The sequence below is a fragment of the Haemorhous mexicanus genome, chromosome 5, assembly GCF_027477595.1.
Source record: "Haemorhous mexicanus isolate bHaeMex1 chromosome 5, bHaeMex1.pri, whole genome shotgun sequence".
Lineage (NCBI taxonomy): Eukaryota > Metazoa > Chordata > Aves > Passeriformes > Fringillidae > Haemorhous > Haemorhous mexicanus.
In genome coordinates, this window is record NC_082345.1 from 27,787,031 (window position 1) to 27,809,811 (window position 22,781).

Below are 22,781 nucleotides of genomic sequence, written 5' to 3' on the forward strand. Positions count from 1 at the left end.
CCTATCCTCATGGGCCACAGAGCCAGGTAAGACAAAAAGACCAAATGACAACAAAGAGATCAAGTGACTGCCTTTTCCCTGAACAAATCTCTGCTACAAAGTATTATACCAATATTATATAAATTATATTTCATAGTCTCTCCTACCTGTGCCTTCAGGCATTTCCTCATACCACCTTGGAAAACTCCATACCATTTAAAAACATCCCTGCTCTCACAGCCTTCTGCTTTATGCTTTTCTCTCTCACACAAGCTGTTGCTGCTGTGGCTGCCCACGGTGCATAATACTAAAGAAGTGATTTTAGATTGTGGCTTCTTAGCTTTAAACTTCCTTTTTCTCATGCAGCAGCCTTTTAGCCTTCCTCACAGGGCCAGCCCAAAAGCCATTGAAATCAACAAAGCAACCCCCACTCTGATTTTGACAAAGTTTGGCACACAGCCCAAATCCTCACATTTGCCAGTGTTTCTTAGAAATTTTTAATTTTTCACTTAATTGATCAGAACCTGGTGTGATTCTTCCAGTAATGTAGCACTGACTGTTCTAGAATAGCATTTTCCATTCCAAATACTGTTCTTTCTCTCATGTTTTATTTTAAACAGCTTCAGCTTTTTAATATAGAATTGTTCAGGCATAAATGTAAGAAACACACTACTTTAAAAGGTAACAGAAACACAAGACAAATCAACTCACTCCAAAGAGAAATCCTTGCCAGGAAATTTCCAGTGGCATCCAGTATTTTTAACATTTATAAAATTTAAAAAACAAAACACAAAACCTAGGCATCATTGTTTTGAAAGTTTTTACTTTTCATCTAATCCACCAGCATCTGCTGAATATTTTATTGCCACACTGCAACATATTTATAATTCATCTTATCATTTCTTCAAATTTGTTAAGGAAAGGAATTGTTATACCTGTACAATCCTCTGTAAATTCTTCTGTGAACACAAATATTTCCTGGTCATAGTAGTAAAATGTAAAACTTTTTACTTCAAAAATATTTATAATTGCTGTGATCACTTAACAAATTATAAATGGATCTAATAAGACATGCTGTCCATTCGTTGCCTTTTCTGAAACGAATTCCTCAGTGCTGGGAAGAGAAAAAACATTTTTCTGTGGTTAAAGAAAGTCCAAATTGCATGTTTGAAATCTTTTCTAATAAAAAGAGCAAAGCAATAAGAGGATTATCTCTTTAAACATGGTATAGGAAGGTTGGAGGGCCCGGAGACATTTTCCACAGCCTCTATCTCTGATACATAGCAACATTATCTTCAGCTAGAGAGGGTCCTATGACCCTGGAGCTCAATTTTAATTTGATCTTCTCCTTTAAAGAGGTTTTCTACAATTCCTCTCAAGTTATGCTGCATATTCTTATTTTGGGTTGGTTTTGTTTGGTTGTTATTTCATTGTTGTTTTCTAATATGAGATAAAACAGCCTCAGCTTTTTCATCTGCTGGTTTGATCATGTTATTCAGCTATTTAATGTAACTCCTTCCCTATCAGGACCAGAATATGCATCAACACAAATGGTAGGCAAGTTCCAGCTGACAGGGGAGAAAGAACTTGGCCCGCCTGGCTTAAGCAGCCCCAGCGAGGGAGTTTCCTCACATTCCCACCTCTTTGTTCCTCTTTTTTGTTCTGGAATAGGCACTGTCACTGAGACATGTTGTCAGGAAGGGATATTTTCTGTGTTCCTTTTCTCCACCTTTATCTCCATCGGTGCATCCAGTCCTTACCGTGTACTGCTGATATTGCTGAAGGGGAAGCATTTTCTTAGAGGCACTGATTTGAGTCACCCCAGTAAGGTCACAGCAGGCATCTGTGACTACTTGATGGGATTAGCAGATTATGAGAAAGCTGTTTGCTGTGGGGTTCCCGAGAAAGGGAAATGGGCAGGTGGATGCTTGGATCTGATTAAACTATGCATGAAGTCCTGATGGCCATTTCAGCAAAGCCACAAGCACAGGATCAGACGGGAGGCTGCAGGTCAGGATTGGAACATCAAGCCAGCAAGCAGGGAAGCCTCCGGATTGTTTCACCACTTGCAGAGGATCAACAGTTAAGTATTTCAGCCGGGGCAGGTGAGAGAAACCTTCACAGATTGCCCATTCCCAAGATAAGTGCTTGACAAAAGCAGCTTTTCTTTTGCAGCAAACAGCTTTGCTGCAAAATAGCTTTGCTGCATCAATGCAGACTGAGCCCCGAGGGATTTCAACAGATACATTCTGTTGTTAATGAAGGGCAGTTTAGAAGGGGCAAGGGGTTCACAATTCCCTCGTGGTTGTGCTCTGAAGTCAGTGTGGATCTCTCCACGTATCTGCATCTCATCAGGGATGTGAGAGAGTAGCTCTGCCATACAGAAAGATGTCTGGTCCACATAGGGTCAGGTATCTTCCCTGCTAGATATTCTCATACAATGTATCAGAGGATTCTTCTAGAGTTTCTTGCTTCTTAGGTGTCTGCAGAATGATGAAAAGGAGAAAAAATAAATGGAGGAAAATTATTCAAAAGATGATGAATTAACTCTTAATAAGCAGACGCTGACGTTTGTTCTGTTAGAAATGGCTATAAGTGATCTGCTGAAACAGAAGCCACTACAGTGAGAAATGCTGCTCCACCAGAGATGAACGTGACTAATCCAGCCCAAGGGATAAAGATGCCTCCTTTCCTAGTCACTCTTCCCCAAAAAAACTGTCAGACACGGAGGGGAGGGAAAATTGGACTCAGTAAGAAAATAAATCACTTTGGATTCTGTGAAGGAGGAATTCCCTGACCTCCTCAATCCTGTTTCTTCAACAGTTGAGTCTATTCCTCACGACCGTTCCTTGTGTAGACAAGGCGCTGACAGACTGATATTTTAAGTGCTGTGTGGCACAGGCCTGCTGTAAGCAAGGTTACACAGCAAGCAGCTAAAATGCCACCGGCTGAACTAAGCCCTACCTATACTAGCATTTTCTCTGTTGCCACCACCAAAGGGAAACACTACAAAAGTGCTGAGTGGAGGCACCTCCAAAGCATGCAGGATTAACCCCTTGCTATCCAAACTGCCCACCAGTCCAGAGTGACAGTATGCAAATGCTCTTTTCAGAGGCTTTCTGCCCTGGTTCCCTTTACAGCTCCCCCTCAGTTGTGCAGCCTCCCACAGCAAGGGTTGGGCTGGACCCTCTGAAGCAGAGTGAGCCACTGTTCAGCAATCTCAGCTCCCACTCACAGGCCAAATCCACTGACCCACAAGTCTCACTCTTAGGGAAATCACCCTCCTATAGTCGGGCAAAGACAGCTGGAGGACAAGTGTCTCAAGTGGTCACAGCCCAGGATGACTGAGGGAAGCTGAGCAAAGTGCTTGCAACCATAGTGGATAGTGCAAACTCTCCAGTGCTGAGCTCATGGGATCCTGCCACTCACACTTCCCTTCCTCCAGACCAGCACAAGAACTGAGGACACTTGGAGTTGTCTGTTCTCAGTGTGAGAGTTCATCCCATCCCCTCTCTGCTTTCTTCTCCTCTCTCCCATCTCTACTTTGACCTCTACCCCACCCTGGCTGAGGCTGTCAATGCCAGACCCACTCACACGCAGATGCTCCTCTGCTGTTGCTTTGCTGCTGCTCTGTTTTACAGACCCTCTGTCCCTCCAAGCAACAGCTGAATGGTGTGGGCCACACACAAGCAACTCAGCACAGCCTAGACAGCTCCCTGGTAGGGAAAAACCCCACACATACTTCAGCTTACCATCCAGACAGAATCATTTCGGAGGGAGCAGCTGGTAAAGGTATACAGAAGAATAAACAGGATCAGAAAGAAGGCCCCTATCCAAATAATTCAAAATGCAGCAAAACACAAATGCAGGGATGCTGTCTTTTCCAGTGGATCAGATAAGACAAGCCCATACAGAACAACCCATCCGTCCCCTCAACAACCAGGAGCCTGCCACTGCTTTTGCTACCACCACCACAGTGGTGTCACAGCAGTAACTGCAGGAGGCCAGTGGCCATGGGACCAGACCACACAGCAAGTAGCTCTGACACAAAGTGGGGCTGCTTGATTTTAGACCACCTTTTCCTAAAAGGTGGGAGTTGTGAAAATGTCTTGGACACGTGTCCTTCATGAAAGAGAGGGCTGGTGCAACCACGGAAACTCTCCCCAAAAGAACATTAATGGGAGAGAGCAGCAGATGTTTTCCAGGAACATTTTCTAGCACTGGAAGAGGATATATTTTTTTAAGCAGATAAGAGGTCTGGAGAAGAAAAGAAAAATCAGGTTCTGAGGACAGGAAGGAAATGCTCCCTGGGGTGCCTGATGCAAGTTTTGTCCATATGAAACAGCTGATGCCTGCCAAAGGCAGGGCAGAAGGCTGTGTGGGCCTCTGGTCTGCTTCATGTGGCCCCCACAACTGATTTACACCTGCATATTCCTAGTTGCCTCTATTTTCACTGCAAGTGAATTTAGTTCCTTGTCTCTCATTCATAATTCTCAGCCCAACAAGAAGATCCAAGTCCAAAACATATCCACACTGCCTTTTCCTGAGCACCAGAGCTCCCAGCAGAGACTGTATAAGCCTCTGCTCAGACCATCTTAGCTTCTGCTACCATGAAATGGCTCTCAGGTGCCTAATGGTGGTGAGAGGAAAGTTGTGTTCAGGGTCTGCTGCTGGTGCACAGATTCCTTCAGCCCAGAGGATGTCTCAGCTGCCTAAATAATCTGGAAAGGGCAATAACAGGACCAGCACCTGCCAAACTTTTCATGAATACCTGTCTTGTTCAGAGGGAACAGTGATGCCAAACCCCTCAGTGCCTTTCAGCATACGTCACACACAGCAAAGCATCTGCACAAAACTGTGAATGCCAGAACTGGCAGAGCTGCAGGAGCCAGGGTTCTGCTGGAAGAGGGAAGAGAGGCTACACGTGCAGTCCAGCTGGTAAGTGCATGTCACATCTCATTCTCCCCTTTTGGTGGGACTGCAGACACATTTACTGCCTGCTAGGTCATGAGATTGTGTGGAGTTTCTTCCCCCAGGTGCCCAGGGCATATGGGAACTTTCCAAGAACATGGTCCTGGCCCTTACCTTCCCTGGAGGATTCTTTCTGTGTGATGGGTTGCTTGTGCTGTTTTCAAGGCTAGAATACACATCAACTTGCTGCACATCCAGGGTCTGCACAGAGAAGAGAAAAGAAAGTATGTGTCAAAAAAAATACTTAGGTTTAAGATAACTAATTACCCACTGGGTTGCTCCCCATATCATCCTTAACATTATTTAGGGACCTCTGCCATCTCCAAAATTTTGCAGTTCCTGACCTTGGGCAAACAGAAAATCATTTTCCTCTGAAATCCCTACAGTGCAGCTGCATCATCATCTTTTTTTCAGGCTTACAGAGACAGGCTTTGATGCTGGCTACCCTGTATAAGGCAGTGGAGAAGAATGCCAATGCCCCTGCCTCCCTCTGCTCCAAAATTGTCCCAGAATGCAAACTGTGCACCAGGGAAACCACAGGTAAGAGGCAGTGCTCTGCACAACCCAAGACTGTGTAGGTGCCTGACAAGCACAAGTTCTTGTTCATGTTTATTCAGGGGACACAAAGGTGAGAAAACAGGAGAGGCTGGGGGTCCTGAAGCACAGAAGCTATAGAAAATGAATACAATTTCTGTTTATTGTCTGTTGGTTTGTTTTTTTTTTCCCAAGCCAGAACTCTCCTTTCTTCTTTGAGTGAGCAAAGAATAATAAAAAAAATACATATGCTCCCAGGCCCTCAAATATTACCATGGTCCCACTCAGCTACACAGAGAAACACACACACACGCCCTGCATGCATATGCACCCGTTGTCCCCCAGGTAATCGTGTCACAGGAGGTGCATGTCAGTTTGAGTGATATTCCAGATCTGCCTGAAGGATCAAACATAACAATCATGAGGACTTTTCCATGTGTGTTTCAAGGATGACAGCAGGTTGCCAAGGTGGCTGTTTCTCTGGCAACAGGAAGATGGGAGGAGCTCTGGCTGCAAGAGGGGCAGATGGTATTAATGGAGAGAGGGAGGCACCCTGTAATGCAGTGAGAAGGATGAGTAAAACAAGGAGGCTTCATTGGGAGCTGCCAATCACTTGAACCCTCATAATTTCATGCAGATTTGCAAACACTCAGCATCTTTAAGGATCATGGCCAGCAGGACAGTGCTTTGAACAGGGCCAGAGGATACAGAAGCAGCACTGGGGAATGAGCCTTGGAATAAACAGGCACTTCAACATGGGTTGGCCAGAGTGAATGGGGCACCACACGGCTCTCACATTCCCACTGCTACTCTGGAAACAGTCAAATTATTTCATCTGTCTGCTTCCTGCTCCCAAAAACCTACTTTGCCTGCTCAGACATCCCCACCATTTGCATGTGCACATGTGCACACAGAAAATGCTATTTCCCCCCACTCATTTTCAATTCTCTTTGTGATGCTCACAGTGAGGACCCAGTCTTGTGTGCTGAGCTTCCAGAAGCCTGGCTCCATGTCCCCTTAGCAGGACAGGCAGCCTCTTTCTCTACTCCAGTCTGAAGCTATTTGCAAGCAAGGTGTTTAACTGCCAGAAAAGATTCCCTTCCCTCCACATGCCTTCTTTCCATGCAGGCTGTTAACAATGCTGGTCCTTTTCGGTCAGTTGGAGAGCTGGTGTCTCCAACCACCATTTGCAAGTTAATTACTTTTACGTGGTCGCTGATCACCTGCTACCGTCACAGTGAAGGCACACAGGCCACTCTCCTCCCTGCTGACAGATGCCTTCCTATCCCTGAACAGCCTCCTGTCTCCCTCACACCTGGAAAAGCTCCTGTGCTCTGGAACATGACTGCACCTGCACTGCAGGAGTTCTGTTTGCTGCTCAAAAAAGCTTGTTTGTAGTGTAAAGCAGATGAAGCAAGTCCCTCAGATTGTTATTTCCAAGCTGCTTGTTAACTGAGCAGCTAAACTGGAAGTCAGAGGATATACAGGTTTGGTTCTGGGCAGTGCAGTGAGGTAGAGCTACTCTACAGCTGCAGGAGGACAGAGAGGCCAAGGAAGGCAGTATAGAGAGCACAAAGTGGGTTCCCGGCTGCCCCCTCATTATCAGAATTCTTCTACCTTGTATGCTTTTCACTGCATACAGCCACCCCCAGGGACCACAAAATACATAGTGGCACCTAGAAGAGCCACTGGGGAAGGTATTTTCTCCCAGGAATGTTCAGCAGGACAGCTTTGCAGAAGGTGTTAGGACCCCTCCCACACCAGGGATGAGCCTTGATACCATCTAAGATAACACAGAGCATTTAATGAGCTGTGCCAGCCAGTTCTAACAGCATCTGTTACTTTGATGTCCAGTGCTGCCTCCTCTTGCTTCTGCTCCCAGCTTCAGGGAGGGAGGACATTGTGCTTCCCTGGCCTCACCTCCCTCCAAACTCCAAGCTCTTGCATTTCCCACACAGACAACATAGCTAGCATGTGCTGGTCTCCTGGCCAGCCCCTGACCTCTGACCTCCTTCTTTATCTCATCACTGGGAGCTACTTCTCACTTGTCCTTCCTTTTTTTCCTTGCCTTAGATTTCCACAATGCTGATCACAGATTTTTCCCTTCCCCATGAATTAAGCACCGAGTTCAACACCCACCAAGAGATTTTCACAACTCACCTAGTTTCAAACACAGTTTGCAGGGCTGAGTTTACACCATGCAGAGCCCCAGTAAAATTTAGCTGTGGAGCACCAGAGTTATCATTCAAAGGAAGTAAGGTTTGTCAGCTTTCTATTCCCTTCATCTGTCCTGAGGGCCTCTCCAATGCAGGTTTCCATCCCGGGGCTCTCACCCTCTCTCCCCCCCTGCCCATTATGCCTTGCAGGGCCGTGCTTGCTGCTCTCCACATCACAGCCCTGCTCTCAGCCTGTGCCTCGTCTGGAGCAGGAGTTGCTGCTTTGAGCCCCACCCCCCCACTGCAGTTGCTCCACAGCAGGAAACTCCCGTGGGCAGACTCATACCCCCCAGCATGCAGGAGATGGTCCCAGGCTGCTTGCAGTCCTGCCAAAGAGGGCCAAGCCACCTGCCTGGCACACCAGGCTGGCCAGGAGCCCTGAACAGCTGGTGGGTGGTTAACAGGCTTCACAGGAAGGCTGCTTGGGCCAGGTCCATAGGGCTCCTGCAAGCACAGGGGCTCAGCCAGCTCCTGGGATTGCCTGTGCCTAAGGCTGGCTCTGCTGGCTTGCTATATTAGCCTTAGTGGAGCCTGAACAGAATAACATGATGAAACATGTAATTAAGATGGAGCTAAGGATGCATGACGAGACCGACTGAGCGAGAAATGGATTTGATTTTTTTTTTGTCTCCTTGCAGAAATCATCCACTTCAGCAGGAAACTACCCATTCGGATTTTTATAAGCCTGAATTAAAAAGAAATTACTTGATACAAATGAAAAGGTTTATAACCTGCAACCTCTTTACCCAAAGCATTGCCTTTTGCCCAGAATAAACATATCACATACAATACATAGTGCTCTCTTTTAAACTGCTACTCCAAAAATTAAAGGGACACAAAATGGTGCCCCCCCCCCCCCCCCCGAGTGAGAATGAGAAGGGGCAGGCCCATCCTCTTGAAAGTATCTGCCCCTGATCCGGTCTCCTGCCTCCCTGGCAGATCTTTGCTCCTCTCTGTAGTACACTCTCCAGAGCTTCGCTTTGTTTAGTTTAAATGATTAATGCAGCAGAGCTCACAGGTTTTCCTTGGAGAGACTTTTCCAGCCCTTATAGACCTCACAGACAGAAAGGTTTCCTAATATTCAGGCAACATCCTTCTCTACTCACTTTCATTTTATTCCTCCTTGTTGGTCCCACAGATCGCAAGAAAAAATAAACCCAAGCCCTTTCCTTAGTGGAGCAGCAATCCCATGGGAGTAAAGGGAGAAAAAGGAATCCACATAAAATGGAGCTGGACAGGTTGACAGGGATTAGGAGTCATGGTTACTTGAGGTAGCTGAGGTCTAGCCTGACATTTCAGGTGAGACACTTCAATCCTACTGCCTATGACACTGCAGCTACTGGGCTCAAAGAGTAGGAGCAGTTTGGGAAATGGAAAAGGAGATGCTATACAATGAAAAGGGAAATGATAAAAAAAAAAAAAACAAAAAACAAAAAAACAACTCCCCTTACTTTCTCCTTTCCCATTTCCCCTTGCTAGCTAGTGTTCTGCTCAGGACTGCAGTGGTCTGTGACACCAGAGAAGGTGTCACAGCAGAGGCCCAAAACAGGTGGGGGTTGGTCAGGGTATCATGTCTCTGCCCCTTTCCTGAGGCATCATTCTCCAGCTGGGAAGGCCATGCCCTCATGACACTGCAGTACAAAGTGGGGCTGAGAGTCCCTCTTCCTTCCTGACTTTTGGAGACCCTTGTACCTCTTCCGCCAGGAACCCTCCCTGGCCCCACATTTGCTGCTCTGTGCTGCTGGCCGAGGGAAAGGTGCTGCTCAGGAGGGCATGGGGCAAGGCTGGGGCATTGGGGAGGCCATGACTGGAACTAGGATGGAGACACACCCAGTCCTGAGAGAAGCTAATCAGGGAAAGGTCACCAAGAGCAGGTTGGTACAAAGGTACTGCTTCACATCATGACACTGGCATCGTCTGTAGCATGGCAGGGAAAGGAAGGGTTGTACCATGATGCGGACAGAAGAGATGAAGGGTGATTCTGGTACTCACATCATAGACAGGAGGAGGTAGTGTTGGTGGGCTGGCTGAAGGGAGCTGTGTGTCCACCTTCTGTCTCAGGATATTTGGCTGGTTCCTTCTAGGGCAAAACACCTGCTCAGGACAAGACACCAAATGACACATTTGGAGAAAACCACATGCCCCCAAAGCTAAAATGAATACCAGTGTCAAATCAAAGCCAGCTGTTTGTACACCTCCTGAATGCTTCCACAAGAAAGAGTGTTGGCAGGTCTGTACAACATGTGCTGGTTACTTTCCTCACTGCATGGTTAAGTGTAGAATCCAGTGACTTACACTGGAGCAGTGGAAAGGAGAACTGGGCTCTGTGTGTACATATAAAGCACTTTCACCACCGAAACCTTACTGGCTGAAGGGTGACCAAGGCTATAGGACAGAGAGTAAAGCAGGGCACTGGTCATAGTGCAGAGAGGAATTTCAGAGAGGCAAAATGCAATTACTTTTATCAGGATTTGGCAGGGAAGCTTTTCCTAATACAAAGAGTCTACAGAAGAGCACCAGACAATCATTAATGGTGACACCTAGTCAGTGATACATGGATGCACAAGTCCAGCATGGAGTTGAAGGAAGAAGGTCCCTTCGTCTGAATGTTTCTTGCATCAGATGAGTTCTCCTTGAAAACATTCCATGCACACACGGAGAAGGGTTAGCCCTGCTCAGCAAGCAAGAGAAGAGGCAGAAAAGGCAGAAGGCTTTGCTAAGTATCTCTGTTCTAATTCAGAAAGAAGTGGGATGATTATATTCACATCACATGAAAACGACAAACTGCTTTCCAGTCCATTAGTAACTAAGGAGGATGCTAAATAGCTTCTCTTAAAGATAAACATTTTTAAACCAGCAGGTCTGAGCAAGCTGTGGTGAGAAATATGGGCTGCGTTCTGCAGGAGGGCAAATGTAATGACTGCACAATCTCTTCAGACCCCAAGGAGAGGCCATAAGTCTGAGATTCACTGGCCCACCTCAAAACCCAGAGATGCCAATTGGTGAGTTGTGACAGTGCCTCCCCTCCTCATCCCCACAGAGACATTCTCTAGGCAAACAGACATGGGTCTGTCTCCAGCCAACTCCCTTTGCCTCTCACACTCCTCCCCCACATCAGACTGCCTGCAAGGTAAGTCTCACGAGATTAGCTGGGCTGCCAGCTGCTGCCATTCTGTTTCCAGCCTCATGATCTCTGACTGTGTGTGCTGAAACCTGATGCTCCTTGGAGTCGAAGGACTGTACACACAGCACAGCCTCCACATAAAAGAGCATGCACAGAGTCCACTGTTGTGGCAGAGAGCAGCTTCAAGGAGTTATGGGGCACACTCTACCTAGAAACCAACAATCCCAAATTCCATTCTAGTAGATGTAAGGGTATTTTTAGGCCAGCCTTGAGATCTCTGGAAGAATGCAGCTGATGCTGTTGGAACACCTGAGGGTGACAGTACTAGAAGCAGTAGGTTTTCCCCAAACAACAGGGATTCCAATATCACGACTCCAGATGTTTTTTCCACAAGATCCATCTCATCCAGATCTTCTAACTCTGCATTTGGCTTTTCTTCTCCCACTCTTCAAATCCTTTCTTCGCCACTCCTGGTATCCCCTTTGCTCTCAGCTTCCCAGATTCCACTTCCTTACCCAGCTGGTCCCAACCTGGGACACTACTCTGCTCACCCAAGAGGCTCTGTCAATCCAGTCTTAAGACCCTCCTACTGCTTCCTCACTCGATTCCAGTTCCAGTTTCCCCCTGAGGCTCATTCTTCCAGCCTCACGAAACCACTGCTAATGGAAGGTGTCTCTGGAGATTGTATAGTCTGATCCTCATCCCTGTATCTTTTTGTTGTTGTTGTTTTTCCCAGTTTTTTAATTTTCACACAACCTTCCTTGGGATCCTTGCCGTGACCTTCCCCTCTCACTCTGTCTCAATGTTTTCTCTGCCAAACAGATGCCCAAGGCTTTGGTCCCCATCCCCATCACACTGCAGAGTTTTTTTTGCTATGGTGCCTGAGCTCAGGAATGCAGCTGCAGTCTCCTTGAAAGAGTAACCTCCATCTTGAAAGAGGATTAGAAATAGGGAAAGTCCTGCCATCAGGGTTGTAACAGATTTGCTCAGGTGCACAGGACATTACTTGTCTAACTGGCCCCTTCACAGGGGTTTTAGGCAACCGAACTGGTAAATTGTCAAAAGTCATGACTGAGTATGCACAAACTGCAATTTTCCAAAATCCCATCACAAGGCTACATCTCCTTGAATATTCTCATGGCCAGCACAATGCTAGTGTGCCTTCTTGCCCAGTGTCAAATCCTTGCTCTAAAGCAAAGCATGCTGTAGTCAAAATGATTGCCAGAATTTCTTTAATGGGCAAATCACTTACTCGTTTTGTCTTTCCTGTAATCTTTTCTTCTCAGAAAAACTTAAGAAAGTAAACTGGATCAGACACCCAGCATGGAAAATTTCAGCATGGAGACTTCCAATTCAGCCAAGTTAGAAAAAAATTGAATTAATTCCTAGAGTGCATCAGGTATTGCTTTTTATTTGGTTATTACTTGCCTTTCTTTTCCACAGAAGCAGAGCTGTTGCAGTGATGCTCAATACAGCCAGAAGAACAGTAAGGGTAACGAGGATTTCCCAGCCGTAAGAGGTATTTATGTATCCTGTATCTGTGAGAAAGAAGGCAAAAGGTTCACAGTGTGAGTGGAAGCTACAACCCTGCTGTATTTTTAAGCCTGGAAAGAGCCTTGAGAAAACTAAAATACAGGAGTGCAGAATATAGTGGCAGAAATGCACATACCCTTCAAAACGTACTCTGACTGAAAAGAGAGTAGAGTGCAGCTGCAGAATCATACAGAAGATGCAGGGTATAAGCAGCTCCACTTCACAAAAGGAGGTGATATGAGACAAAAAATTTGGTAGATAGAGGCTGGCAGAGGTCTTTTTGTGATAGGAGCAGAAAGACAGGTGGTGGAATGCACAGAAGCCACACGAACTGGGAGGATGGGTACTGCAGGTATCCTCTGACCAGTACAGCAAAGCTCTGACTTCATCACAGCATTTACATTAAAATCATTAACTCTTTGCATTTGCATTAACAAGTTCTTCATATCCAACAGCCATTAATGCACATCCAGCCACTCAGCAGCGTGCACTTCCTTATTACTTTTCTTTAACATTCTTCTTATGTTGCATCAAGCTTTCCACTCCTTTCCAGTGTGCTCATTAACTGACCAACCAACTCCCTGTACCAAATGGAAAAGAGGGAGGCATGTTGGTGAGGCCATAACCTGTTCATGAGTCCCTAAAACTGAGCATGCTGAATCTGTACATGTGGTAACAGCAAGCACCCTATTGAGTGACCTTATCAGCTGCCTCTGTCACACTGCTGAAGGACAAAACACACTGTCTCCTGAACACTGACACCTAAAAGCACTGTCTGATCCAGTGCTCAGGGTCCCTAGATAGATCCTGATTCCCATCTGGCAGGGCAGATATAAATTACTGCCTCTTCATGTCCCCATCTATGCATTGGGAACAGCAGAACACCTGTGCCAAGTGCATTTCAACTCTGATGGCAATTAGTATTGGCCATAAAGCATTATTCATACCTGACTTCATAGCATGTGTGGATAGAGAAAAAGAGCAAAGATCAGGTTTCCATAGCCAGATACAGCTGATTTTTAACCTCCTGCACTGACTTTCTGGTTTTTCACTTACCTCTAATAAGGACAAATACTCCCTTTCCTGTTTTTTGGATATCATTCCATTTCACATTGCAGTAGTACGTGCCAGTATAAGAGGTGTTTTCAAGTGGCATGATTCTGTGGTCGTAAGATAAGGCAGCAGTCTTATTCTCTTCTCCAGAAGGAATGGCTACGTTTTCCACCCTTGTACAGATAGATGTCTTCTGATCCAGTGAATTAATCCAGTAATAGGAGATTGAAAATTTGGTGTATTTTGGCATGTAAGGGAAGACGACTTTACAGGGGATGGATATTTCTTCCTTGAGCAAGCCAACCTGGATTGGAGGTTTCTGCTGTACATCGACATTTCCCCCTGTAAGGGTAATAATTGTTAGCAGTCACCTAACCTCACTTTTAGTGAGGAGAGGATGGCTGCCCCAAAGACAGGATGACTCTGAAAATAACCATACACCAGGAAGCACACCCACAGCACGCAGTGTTGGCCCTTGTCAGAAGGTGAGTGATTCAGAGCATGTGCCCTGTGTGATCTGCCACATCTCTTGGGTAATTGCTGTCTGATCCACGATAGCCTGCTGCATTCACAGGCTTCCCCTTTTCTCTTGTGAGCTCCTCCATACAACAGCAGCACACAGAAAGACAGGAAATTAAGCAGGAAGTGAACTGATTTTGCAGTGGTGTTTGAACATATTTACAGCAGGTGAACAGAAAGCAATTTTCCAAGATAAATGCTAGCTGGACATCTCCTGATGTATAAACCACGCTTGGGAACCTACGTGTGGCCGTGGGATGGCTCTGTGGCAGAGAAGGTGTTGTACACAAGCACGTGTTATCAGTGAGGCTGTGTATTTCTGAATAGGGAGTGAGGAAGGAGATTGCATATTCTGTATAGGGGCCAGCACCAGAGCCATGAGAAATAAGCCACAGCTTAATCACTCCAAACCTTTGCTGCTCTAAAACAGGAGCAAAGCACAAGCCTCAATGTTAGCTACAGGAACTATCTGCAGATGACTGCAGATCTTGAGTATTTATACATGACAGTATCTTAGGCAGAGATGAGAGCATGCCCTTCTCATGCTTCCTCCTAATACACACAAGCCAGTTTAAAGTGATCTATCACTGTAACTCAGTAGACAGTGATGTCAGAAGTTAAAAGAAAGAACGAATAAGATGGGGAACCACAGCACAGTTCACTCCCTCTTTTGTTTAATGAAAAGGAAAAAACCTAAGAGTGAGCCACAGGCTAGTAAGGACACTGGGGTACAGGACTTATTTGGTTATCAGGGAAATCTGTGTTCAGTATCAGGCAGTCTCTGGATCTATTTATTTGTCAACTGATATAACACCACATATAAAGCAACTTAAGAGGAGGCTCTTTGAGAAAGGAAACCAGAAACTTACAAGTCTTCTCACAAAATTAAGGATTCTTTCAGAGACATGAAAAGAGGGGAAAAAAGGGTAGAGAGAGAAAGTAGGGGATGGGCAGGCTTTTCCATTTATGCTTTTGATGGGATTCCCTGGAGTTCTGCATCTATGAACAGGCTCATAACAAGGTATTAAAGCTGTCCCAGAGCACAGCCAGGCTTGCTTTTCTGTCACCATGGACTAACGCTGCATCACAACAGCAGTGTCACCTCAGCACAGCAGGAGCTGGCATTGGAAAAGGCAACTCAGACTTAGCACTGCAGAATGCTGAGCACTGAGGTTTCGTGGTGGGGGACAACAATGGGGAGAGGGCACAGCTACTGCCCCGAAAGGACTGCTGGGAAGTACCATATGTTAAGGAAAACTCTCTACACGTCACACAGCTGGGGACAACAGCCTGACAGTACGGAAGAGCTTAGGTTACAACACCAGAGAAAGGTTCGTGGCTGTAAAAGCAACTGAGATACAGTACAGTCCTCAGGGACACGCTCAGTCCTGTGTACACTAGTTACAGTATTACAGAAAGGTGGCAACAAAATCCCAAAGACACTGTGGGAGTGATAACCCAAGTGGCTTATTCTGGGCCATATTTTTCAAAATCATTCATCATCCTTCTCCTCATCTCTATACAGCAGAACACACATGAATACAGTTTCTATATAAGACACAGCTAAGCACTACCGTAACAAAACAGAGGAGAAATCCATCTTCTTGTATAATCCCACTAGGTTGAAAAGAACATACCAAGGAAAAAGCCAAACCATTTTAGTTAGGTTATCTAACCCTTCTCCCATGTTCCCCCTTTCTTGAGAATTCACTCTCTTAGCTTTGAAATGCTTAAAAGACAGAAATAGCAGCAGCGTGCAAATTCCTAGAGGGGATCGCTGGAAATTAGCAAAAGATAGCAGCTGGAACTGCTCTAATATGAAAAACATGAGAGTAAACAATAGGAATTAAAAAGAAAATATTTGTTTACCTCCACACCGAAGCAACCAAAGAAACAGGAAGATGACTTTTAGATTTGGGATCATGATGGGGAGGTCAAAGGCTATAAGAACACAACCAGACACAAAGATCCAAAAGGCAAAGGAGGTGAGGGTTTGTCAGGTATTTTCATGCCAGGGCAGCTGGCTGATCCCCTCCTGTTTGCGAAGGGACAGGCGAGATGTACACACACTGCATTTGGCAAGCAGTTCCTGGCAGATGCAAGCTCTTCTGCTTTTTGGTCAGACTCCTCCCCATGCCAGGGCTGACTTCTCTGTCCTACAATGATGGTGTTAGACCTACCAGCGGGTGTCCAAAGACTAGACCACAAGCAATTTAACACACAGAGCTTTGCTTCCTGATGGCTGTAAAACATCGCATGCATTTACAACAAACTTTGTCACCTTCCACAAAGTGTAGGATCACCTTCAACACAGAAAACCAGTACACACGAGCAGTCAGTACAGAGCAAAGGCTCTACTGTATCCCTGACTCCATAAAATAGCCCTCCACAGCCAACTTCTTCACTAGGTCCCTTCAGAGGAAGGCACTCATATTCACAGAGTGAGAACAACCGGACAGCGAATTCATCCTGAACAGCTGGACTGTTTCTGATCCACACCATGCTGGCTCTGAATCAGCTTCGCAATGCAGGCAAGCTTTAAGTAATCTATTGTAGGCAAATCTAAGGAGAGCTCTTTGAAGAAGAAAAACCATGTTTTGTGGGAGGCTCCTGCCGCCTATACTCACGAAGAGTCTTTGATTTTCAATGAACGCTTGTTTTTAGCTAAGACATCTGCAATGCAACAGCTGAGCAGCATCTGACTCATAAAAACTCCTGTGGCTGAGAGGTCTTCACTTCTCTTTAGGCAGCTTCCTCTTTTCACACTTCTTGTGAGATAACTGCTCTGTCCACATGAAAGCCCTCTGCTGCAACTTCAAGGGTGCCCATTCACATGGGGTGCTGTGCTGCAGAGACTGGTAGGGGATGGCCATGTGGGGAAAGACCCAGGCAGCAGATGAGCCTGTAAGCTTCATGTATTCAAAAGCACCATCAGTTGTTTTATGCCTCCAGACTTTGTAGGAACAAGGTTTACTCCAAACAACCTTTGGTTTACAGCATTACTCCTCCTGTTCAGCCTGGGACAGGTCCCCAGGAGGAAGGGGTCTTGACACAGGGGGAGGCATGTAGCTGCATGATGCCCAGGGATGGCTCCAACACCTCTCTGAGAGCCCTGGCAGATGGGGAGAGGAGAAAGTGGTTTTGTGTTGCTCTGCAAGGCTGGCGCAGCAGCTGCACTCCTCCAGGGAAGGTTTAGCTCAGATTAGCCAAAACCAACTCCTCTCCCCAAGACATGCTGATGTGAGCTGCACGGGGCTGGTCTCAGCTGGAAATCACTCCTCACAGGTCTTAATGCTGAGCAGCAAGGACAATCAAAAGCAGTAACAAGACACTTGGGGCCCACTTGGTATCTCAGATATGAAGGCACAGATCAGGCAGCTGTGGCTCTGGGGTCACAACAGTATTTAGAAGCCTTTCTCAGGTCTGAACAGCATCTCAGAGTAGTTGGGGCAGGGAGAGAGAAGGAAGCAGATGCTTACTACCTTCCTGTGGAAGAACTCCACTGAATAGTGAGGGCTTCCTCAGCTCTTATATCATGCTCATCCCCATGGTAGCACACAGCTTTGTAATTTCCAGTATTGATGTATTTCTAGAGGACAGAACATGCTGCTCCTGCCAGTGATGTGTTTTAACTGTTATCAGCATTTATCTGCTTCAGGAATTCGGGGTGATAAGTGGATTAAGTGCGGTAGGTTTGTAGGGCTGTTAGGTCAACATCATCCTTCCGTCCTTTCTGTTCCCTTCCTATAAACAATCCTGTTGCCACTTGAAATGCCAAGTCCTAGAAATATCCCTGTCTGGAATTAAAAAAAAAAAAAAAAAAAAAAGAAAAGAAAAAAAAAATCGAGCATTTCAAAAGAGATCACACATAAGACTCAGCTGTGGGATTAAAGGCACAGCCAGGCCAGAAATACATTCACTGCTGGGATTTGCTATGGTAGAGCTCACTGAAAAGAAATGGCTTTGAAACGACTACCCAGCAGCTATTAACTGCGAGACAGGATGACATTCTGTTCCTTAGAGCCTAAAGGGAGCCTGAATCTTTGAATGTTAAATTCTAATTCAATTTGGTCTGGGGATTCTGAACTGAGTTTTAACCCTGGAGACATAAATGGGAGGAAGATGAGGAAAAGCTGGGGAGTTGCTATTACCAGCCAGTAGCAGGACTGATCGCCCCAAAACTTACGTGGAACTAACCAGGATACCTGTGCCAAAGGAAATAAATTAAAAAGCTCCAAAGGAACAGGTCATTGTCTGACCTTCACTCATGCATTATACAGTACATTGGTGCACGTGAGCCGGTCCCTACAGCATGATGAGGAGAGAACAGCCTGGCCAGCTGAAAAACCCACCACAGCACTGACTGGCCAGGACCTGTACAGCTTGGTCCTACCTTTGATGCAGCGAATGCTGACACTTCCTGAAATTAAATACAGGATTGGGGTAGATTCAAGCCAGTTTCTGCCTGTAGCTGAAAAGTGGATATTAATTTCACTGAAGCACTTTAAAAAGCCCACAATAGTGGCCAGCATTCCCAATCGTGAGGAAAAGCACATTGTTCCGGCACGCATGAACAACAAGTTTGGGCAAGTGCTGCACCTACCAGAAGCGCCTGTTCACAGCTGTGTCCAATGTACACCCACAAGTCAAGGCACACACACGAGCCCACACATGCCCCCACAGCCAACTCCAGGGAAAGCATTCATTCAAACAAAAAGGCTGGGGCTAGCCAAGGCAAAAGCCATGCTGCAGAGACCACAACAAAGCCTCTTTATTGCTGAAGCGTTTAACACCACAACCATCCAAAAGAGAAACACCGCCTGGCACACAGAAAAGCTGCAGCAGCTCAGTGAGCCTGATTGCACAGAGCGCTTCAGAGCATTCCCCAGCATGGCAGCTCTGGGTTTGCTGCCTTGTCAGAGACCAGCTCAAACCCCCATCGCTGGAAAGCCAGCCAGTGGCAACATGTGCACCTCTGAGGATTCACAATCTCTTTGACTCATCTAACCCCAGACTCCAAGGCATAGAGTTTCCCTGTGTCTGGCAGCGGGAGCGCTAGCAGAGCCAGCATGAGCAGGACCGTACTCCTGCCAGCCTTTTTACCGCTGTTGTGTGTCGAGTGCCTCTCAGCAAGGCAGATGATGCTGAGGTAAAAGCTGCCAATGCCCTCACTACGTTTCTACCCACTGAAATGCTGTAGGGAAGAGAATGATCAGTGACTTAACGGGAAAACAGAAAATCAGAGGTGTTGACACCACCATGGGGAAGGGAGGGGACAGTTCTCTAATTCCCTTTCACCAGCAAAACGAGTCTGCCCTAGAAATCACCCACTCCTGCTTCTTCTCTGCTCACCTGCTGGAAAGATTCCCAGGGACTAAGTTACCACCACGGGCCTGACGCACTCTCGGGGCCGTGCCTCAGCCTCGCGGTGAATCCCACCCGTTCTCCTTCCCTGGCACCTCGTGTGGCAAGTTGTGGCCAGCGGGAATCCGCTTGGTGGGAGAGCTTCTCCTACTCAGGGTGACACTTCCAGAAGAACATCTACCTGGCCGGGCCTGGGGCTGAGGCGAGGCCAAGTCCGCCTGATCCAGGGGGTTATATCTTGCCCCGGGCAGCCCCCCCACGCCCTGCGGGGGGCTGAGCCGCGCACACCGAGCCCGGTCCGGCCGTGCCGCGGTGGCGGAGCGGGCAGGGGCGGGCGGGGGCCGCTCCCGCCGACCCGCGCCCTCGCCCACAAGATGGCGCCGCCGCCCCGGCCGCCCCCTCCCTCCTTCCCGCGCCCGCCCACCCACCACGGGCCCAGGGCACCGGGGGACCGGAGGAGTTGCAACCCTAGAGAAAACGAGCACAACTAGGATCCACTTAAGGCAAAATTAATGCTAATTAACCGTAATCAACAGCTCGAGGAACAACTTTCACTCGGCAAGCTGCAGATACTGCAGTCGCAGTTCGCCCCTCAGGCAGGAGCAGCAGAAGACGGGTGTGGGAAAGGCAAAGGAACCGCTGTGCCGCGGGTGTAACCCGTCCCCGCTGTGTCCTGCCCTCGTCGCCGCTCTCTGCGGCAGAAGTCACTGTCCCCGCAGCAGCCCAGCCCAGTCATCCCCCACACGCCTCTTGTCCCACCACCGGACACTCCCCCCGCAGCCCTCTCTGGCAGCGGCAGCCGAGCCGCTTCTGCTGAGCCCTTTTGGGGGGCAGCAGCCCCAGCCGGGGGGCAAAGCACAGGGGGCTGCCGGCAGCACTGCCTCCAGCACTGCCTCCAGCACTGGCACCGCCTCCGCACTCATAAGCCGTCCCTTCTATGCCGAGGGTGCTCTGGAGTCTCCTGCCAGTGCCAGTGCGGAGCACAGTTTTATTATGAATGACAGTTCTCAGCTTCAGAGGCCTCTCGGCAACACACGTGAGTGCTTCCCACCCCAAGCAAAGGCCGAGTACCTATTTCATCCCAGTGACCAGTGATGCTGCACCAGTCAAGGTGCGGGTAATGGTGTTCAGCTTGTGGTTGTCTCAGCAGGGGCAGGCTCAAAGGAGTGTCCCCACCAACAGCCACAGATTCACACACCTCCACAGCCCCCATGGGAGCATGAGTACAGGAGTAGCAGGCACACAGCCCTCCCACTGCCACAGGATGTATCACCAGCCCCTCAGTGCCATGACCAGGCCAGCCAAAACTTTCTCATATTAGCAGCAAAAATGCTGGGGGTGGGATGCTGGGCAGGAGCAGGACATGCTGCCAGCAGTGCTCTCCTAAAACAGGAGCCCCTGAGCCCCTGCTCACCAGCTGCATGCCTTGAGGTGTGTACATCAGGCTCTGAAACTGTCCTGAGGGAAGGGCTGTGCATCCCCCCTGCTGGGGGCAGGCAGGCAAGTTTGGCAGGTGCTGGATGCTGTGCAGGGCACACACAGGGAGGATCATGTTGGACAAGATGGCAGCAGTTGCAAGGGAGCCGCAGGAATGGTTCCTGCCAGCAATGGCCTCACCAGATGGCCCTTCTGGTCTTGTCTGTGCAGGAAAACTCCTTTGAGCTCAACTCCTTTGAGCCAGCCAGCTGTGCCAACTCCAGCTCCCCGCAGCCTGGCAACAGTTTCTGACTGCCCCCAGGTACCCAAGCCTGCCCCACAGCTGACTCAGAATCTAAGCTCCTGAGCTTGTTCAAGAAATCCCTGCACTCCCTTTCATCCAAAACACCTCATTCCCTTGCCTGCTCTTTCTCTCCCTTTTTTCTGGCTTTTGTTTTTTCTTTCTTTTTCCTTTTAATGTCTTCCCCTTTTTTGGTTTCTTTTTGGGACCCTTTCTTCAGCCTGCAGGAACTTTTCAGCTCGGGACATTGGGAAGTAGAACAGGCAGCACAACTGCAGTGACCCTGGGAACATGCAGTTCCCAGCATGGACCCCCAGAGCGGACACTGGAGTGCACTTACACCCCACTTTAGACTGGCACAGCTTTCCTCATGCACTCCAGGCTTCTGCCAGCTCCCAGGAGGAAAGCTAGGAAAGGATTAAGTAGCTAAGTATCTCATTGGCAAGTGAATATATTGTTTTTTTCTTTCTATTAATTCCTCAACTTTGCTTTGATTGTGGACTGTGGAGAATATGCAGGCTGATACAGCTGTAATAGCACACCCTCCTAGGGTGGAAAAACATAATTTTGCCACCAGGCCCTATTCTGGCTATGAAAACTAAATAAAGGATCCTGGCAAAAACATGTGCTGGAAGAACCACATCTCTGCTAGGATTTTTGCCAATACAGAAATGTGTTTCATTCTGTTTTCCTCCTTACCCCTGAATTTCCCACCTGCTGTCTACATTCCTGGCTGACAGAACTAAAGGACAAGGATTTGTAGTTTTGACCTAATGCAAGAGAACCATCATTGGATTTTGTTTTTCAAACCCTTACAGACCACTGCTGAGTGCACTGGGAGCATCCAAGGCTGCTGCAGGCCACGGGGAGACCTGGGAGGGGTTTTGTGAACCTCCCTGTGGCCCTGGAGGTAAGGCACTGAGCCTGAACCTGCTCCAACCCCTCCAATGGAAGGAGGTCTCCTTTCCCTGGAGAACTGCATGACAGATGTGAGTCCCACAGGAATGAGAAATGCAAAAACCCCTGGAGTATAAGAGGAAGCATATCCTGCCTGCATGCAGAACAAACCCCAACAGGAGCAAGTGCATGGAGTTGAAATTATATAGATACCATAGCAGGGTTCAGACATCTTCTGTGACTAATGTATCTCCACCGGCTCTTTATACATATAAATATAAAAATAAATAAATAAATAAATAAATAAATAAATAAATAAATATGCATGTATATCCATGTACCCACATTTTATACCTACCTACCTACTAATACTGCTGAGGTTTCCCTAAAGCACCCCCTCTGTGTCCCACCATGCTGAGACCCTCTGCCACAGCTGGGCCTATGGTTTCTCCTGCAGACCACTCTCTCCTCACTCTGTACACTCTGGGGAAATCCTTCCCCACCCCAGTACTGCTTCCTTTATTATCTCTGCCCAGTTGTGGTTTATAAGTTGTTTAAATCTCTTCTAGGAACAGATAAAGATCACAGTTACCCAGAATCCAAAAACACAGACAGCTTGAAATGTGGTTAGACTCTGCCCTACTTTCATTGAGTTGAGAGCAAGGCTCTGCCAAGGTGCTCAGGGGAGATGGGAAGAGAAAGACCCATTTCAGCAAATCACCCCTTCCCCCCAGCCCAAGAAATGAACCTAATGCATCCCCTCCAAACCTGCTGCATCTGTTCAAACCACAGCGCCTCTCCTCCTGGTTTGCCCAGGACTTGCAGGTGAGCAGGGCACGGAGCCATGGAGCCTGGGAGAGATGCTCTCCTGCCC

General features: G+C 47.5%; 1 protein-coding gene across 2 annotated transcripts; it reads right to left on the reverse strand.

Moving 5' to 3' along the window:
• Positions 1-785: 785 nt before the first annotated feature.
• Positions 786-19,612, reverse strand: NFAM1 (NFAT activating protein with ITAM motif 1). 2 transcript variants are annotated; one of them, XM_059846569.1, is made up of 7 exons: positions 19,282-19,612; positions 15,799-17,726; positions 13,414-13,752; positions 12,253-12,362; positions 9,693-9,794; positions 5,065-5,151; positions 786-2,462 (listed from the first exon to the last, which is right to left on the reverse strand). In XM_059846569.1, exons 2-7 carry the CDS (start codon positions 15,851-15,853, stop codon positions 2,403-2,405), a joined length of 753 nt encoding a protein of 250 aa, XP_059702552.1. In that variant the 5' UTR covers positions 15,854-17,726; positions 19,282-19,612; the 3' UTR covers positions 786-2,402. The 2 variants fall into 2 exon arrangements, with proteins under 2 accessions (XP_059702552.1, XP_059702553.1); XM_059846570.1 differs by lacking the exon at positions 15,799-17,726 and having other exon boundaries at positions 19,282-19,611.
• Positions 19,613-22,781: the final 3,169 nt, after the last annotated feature.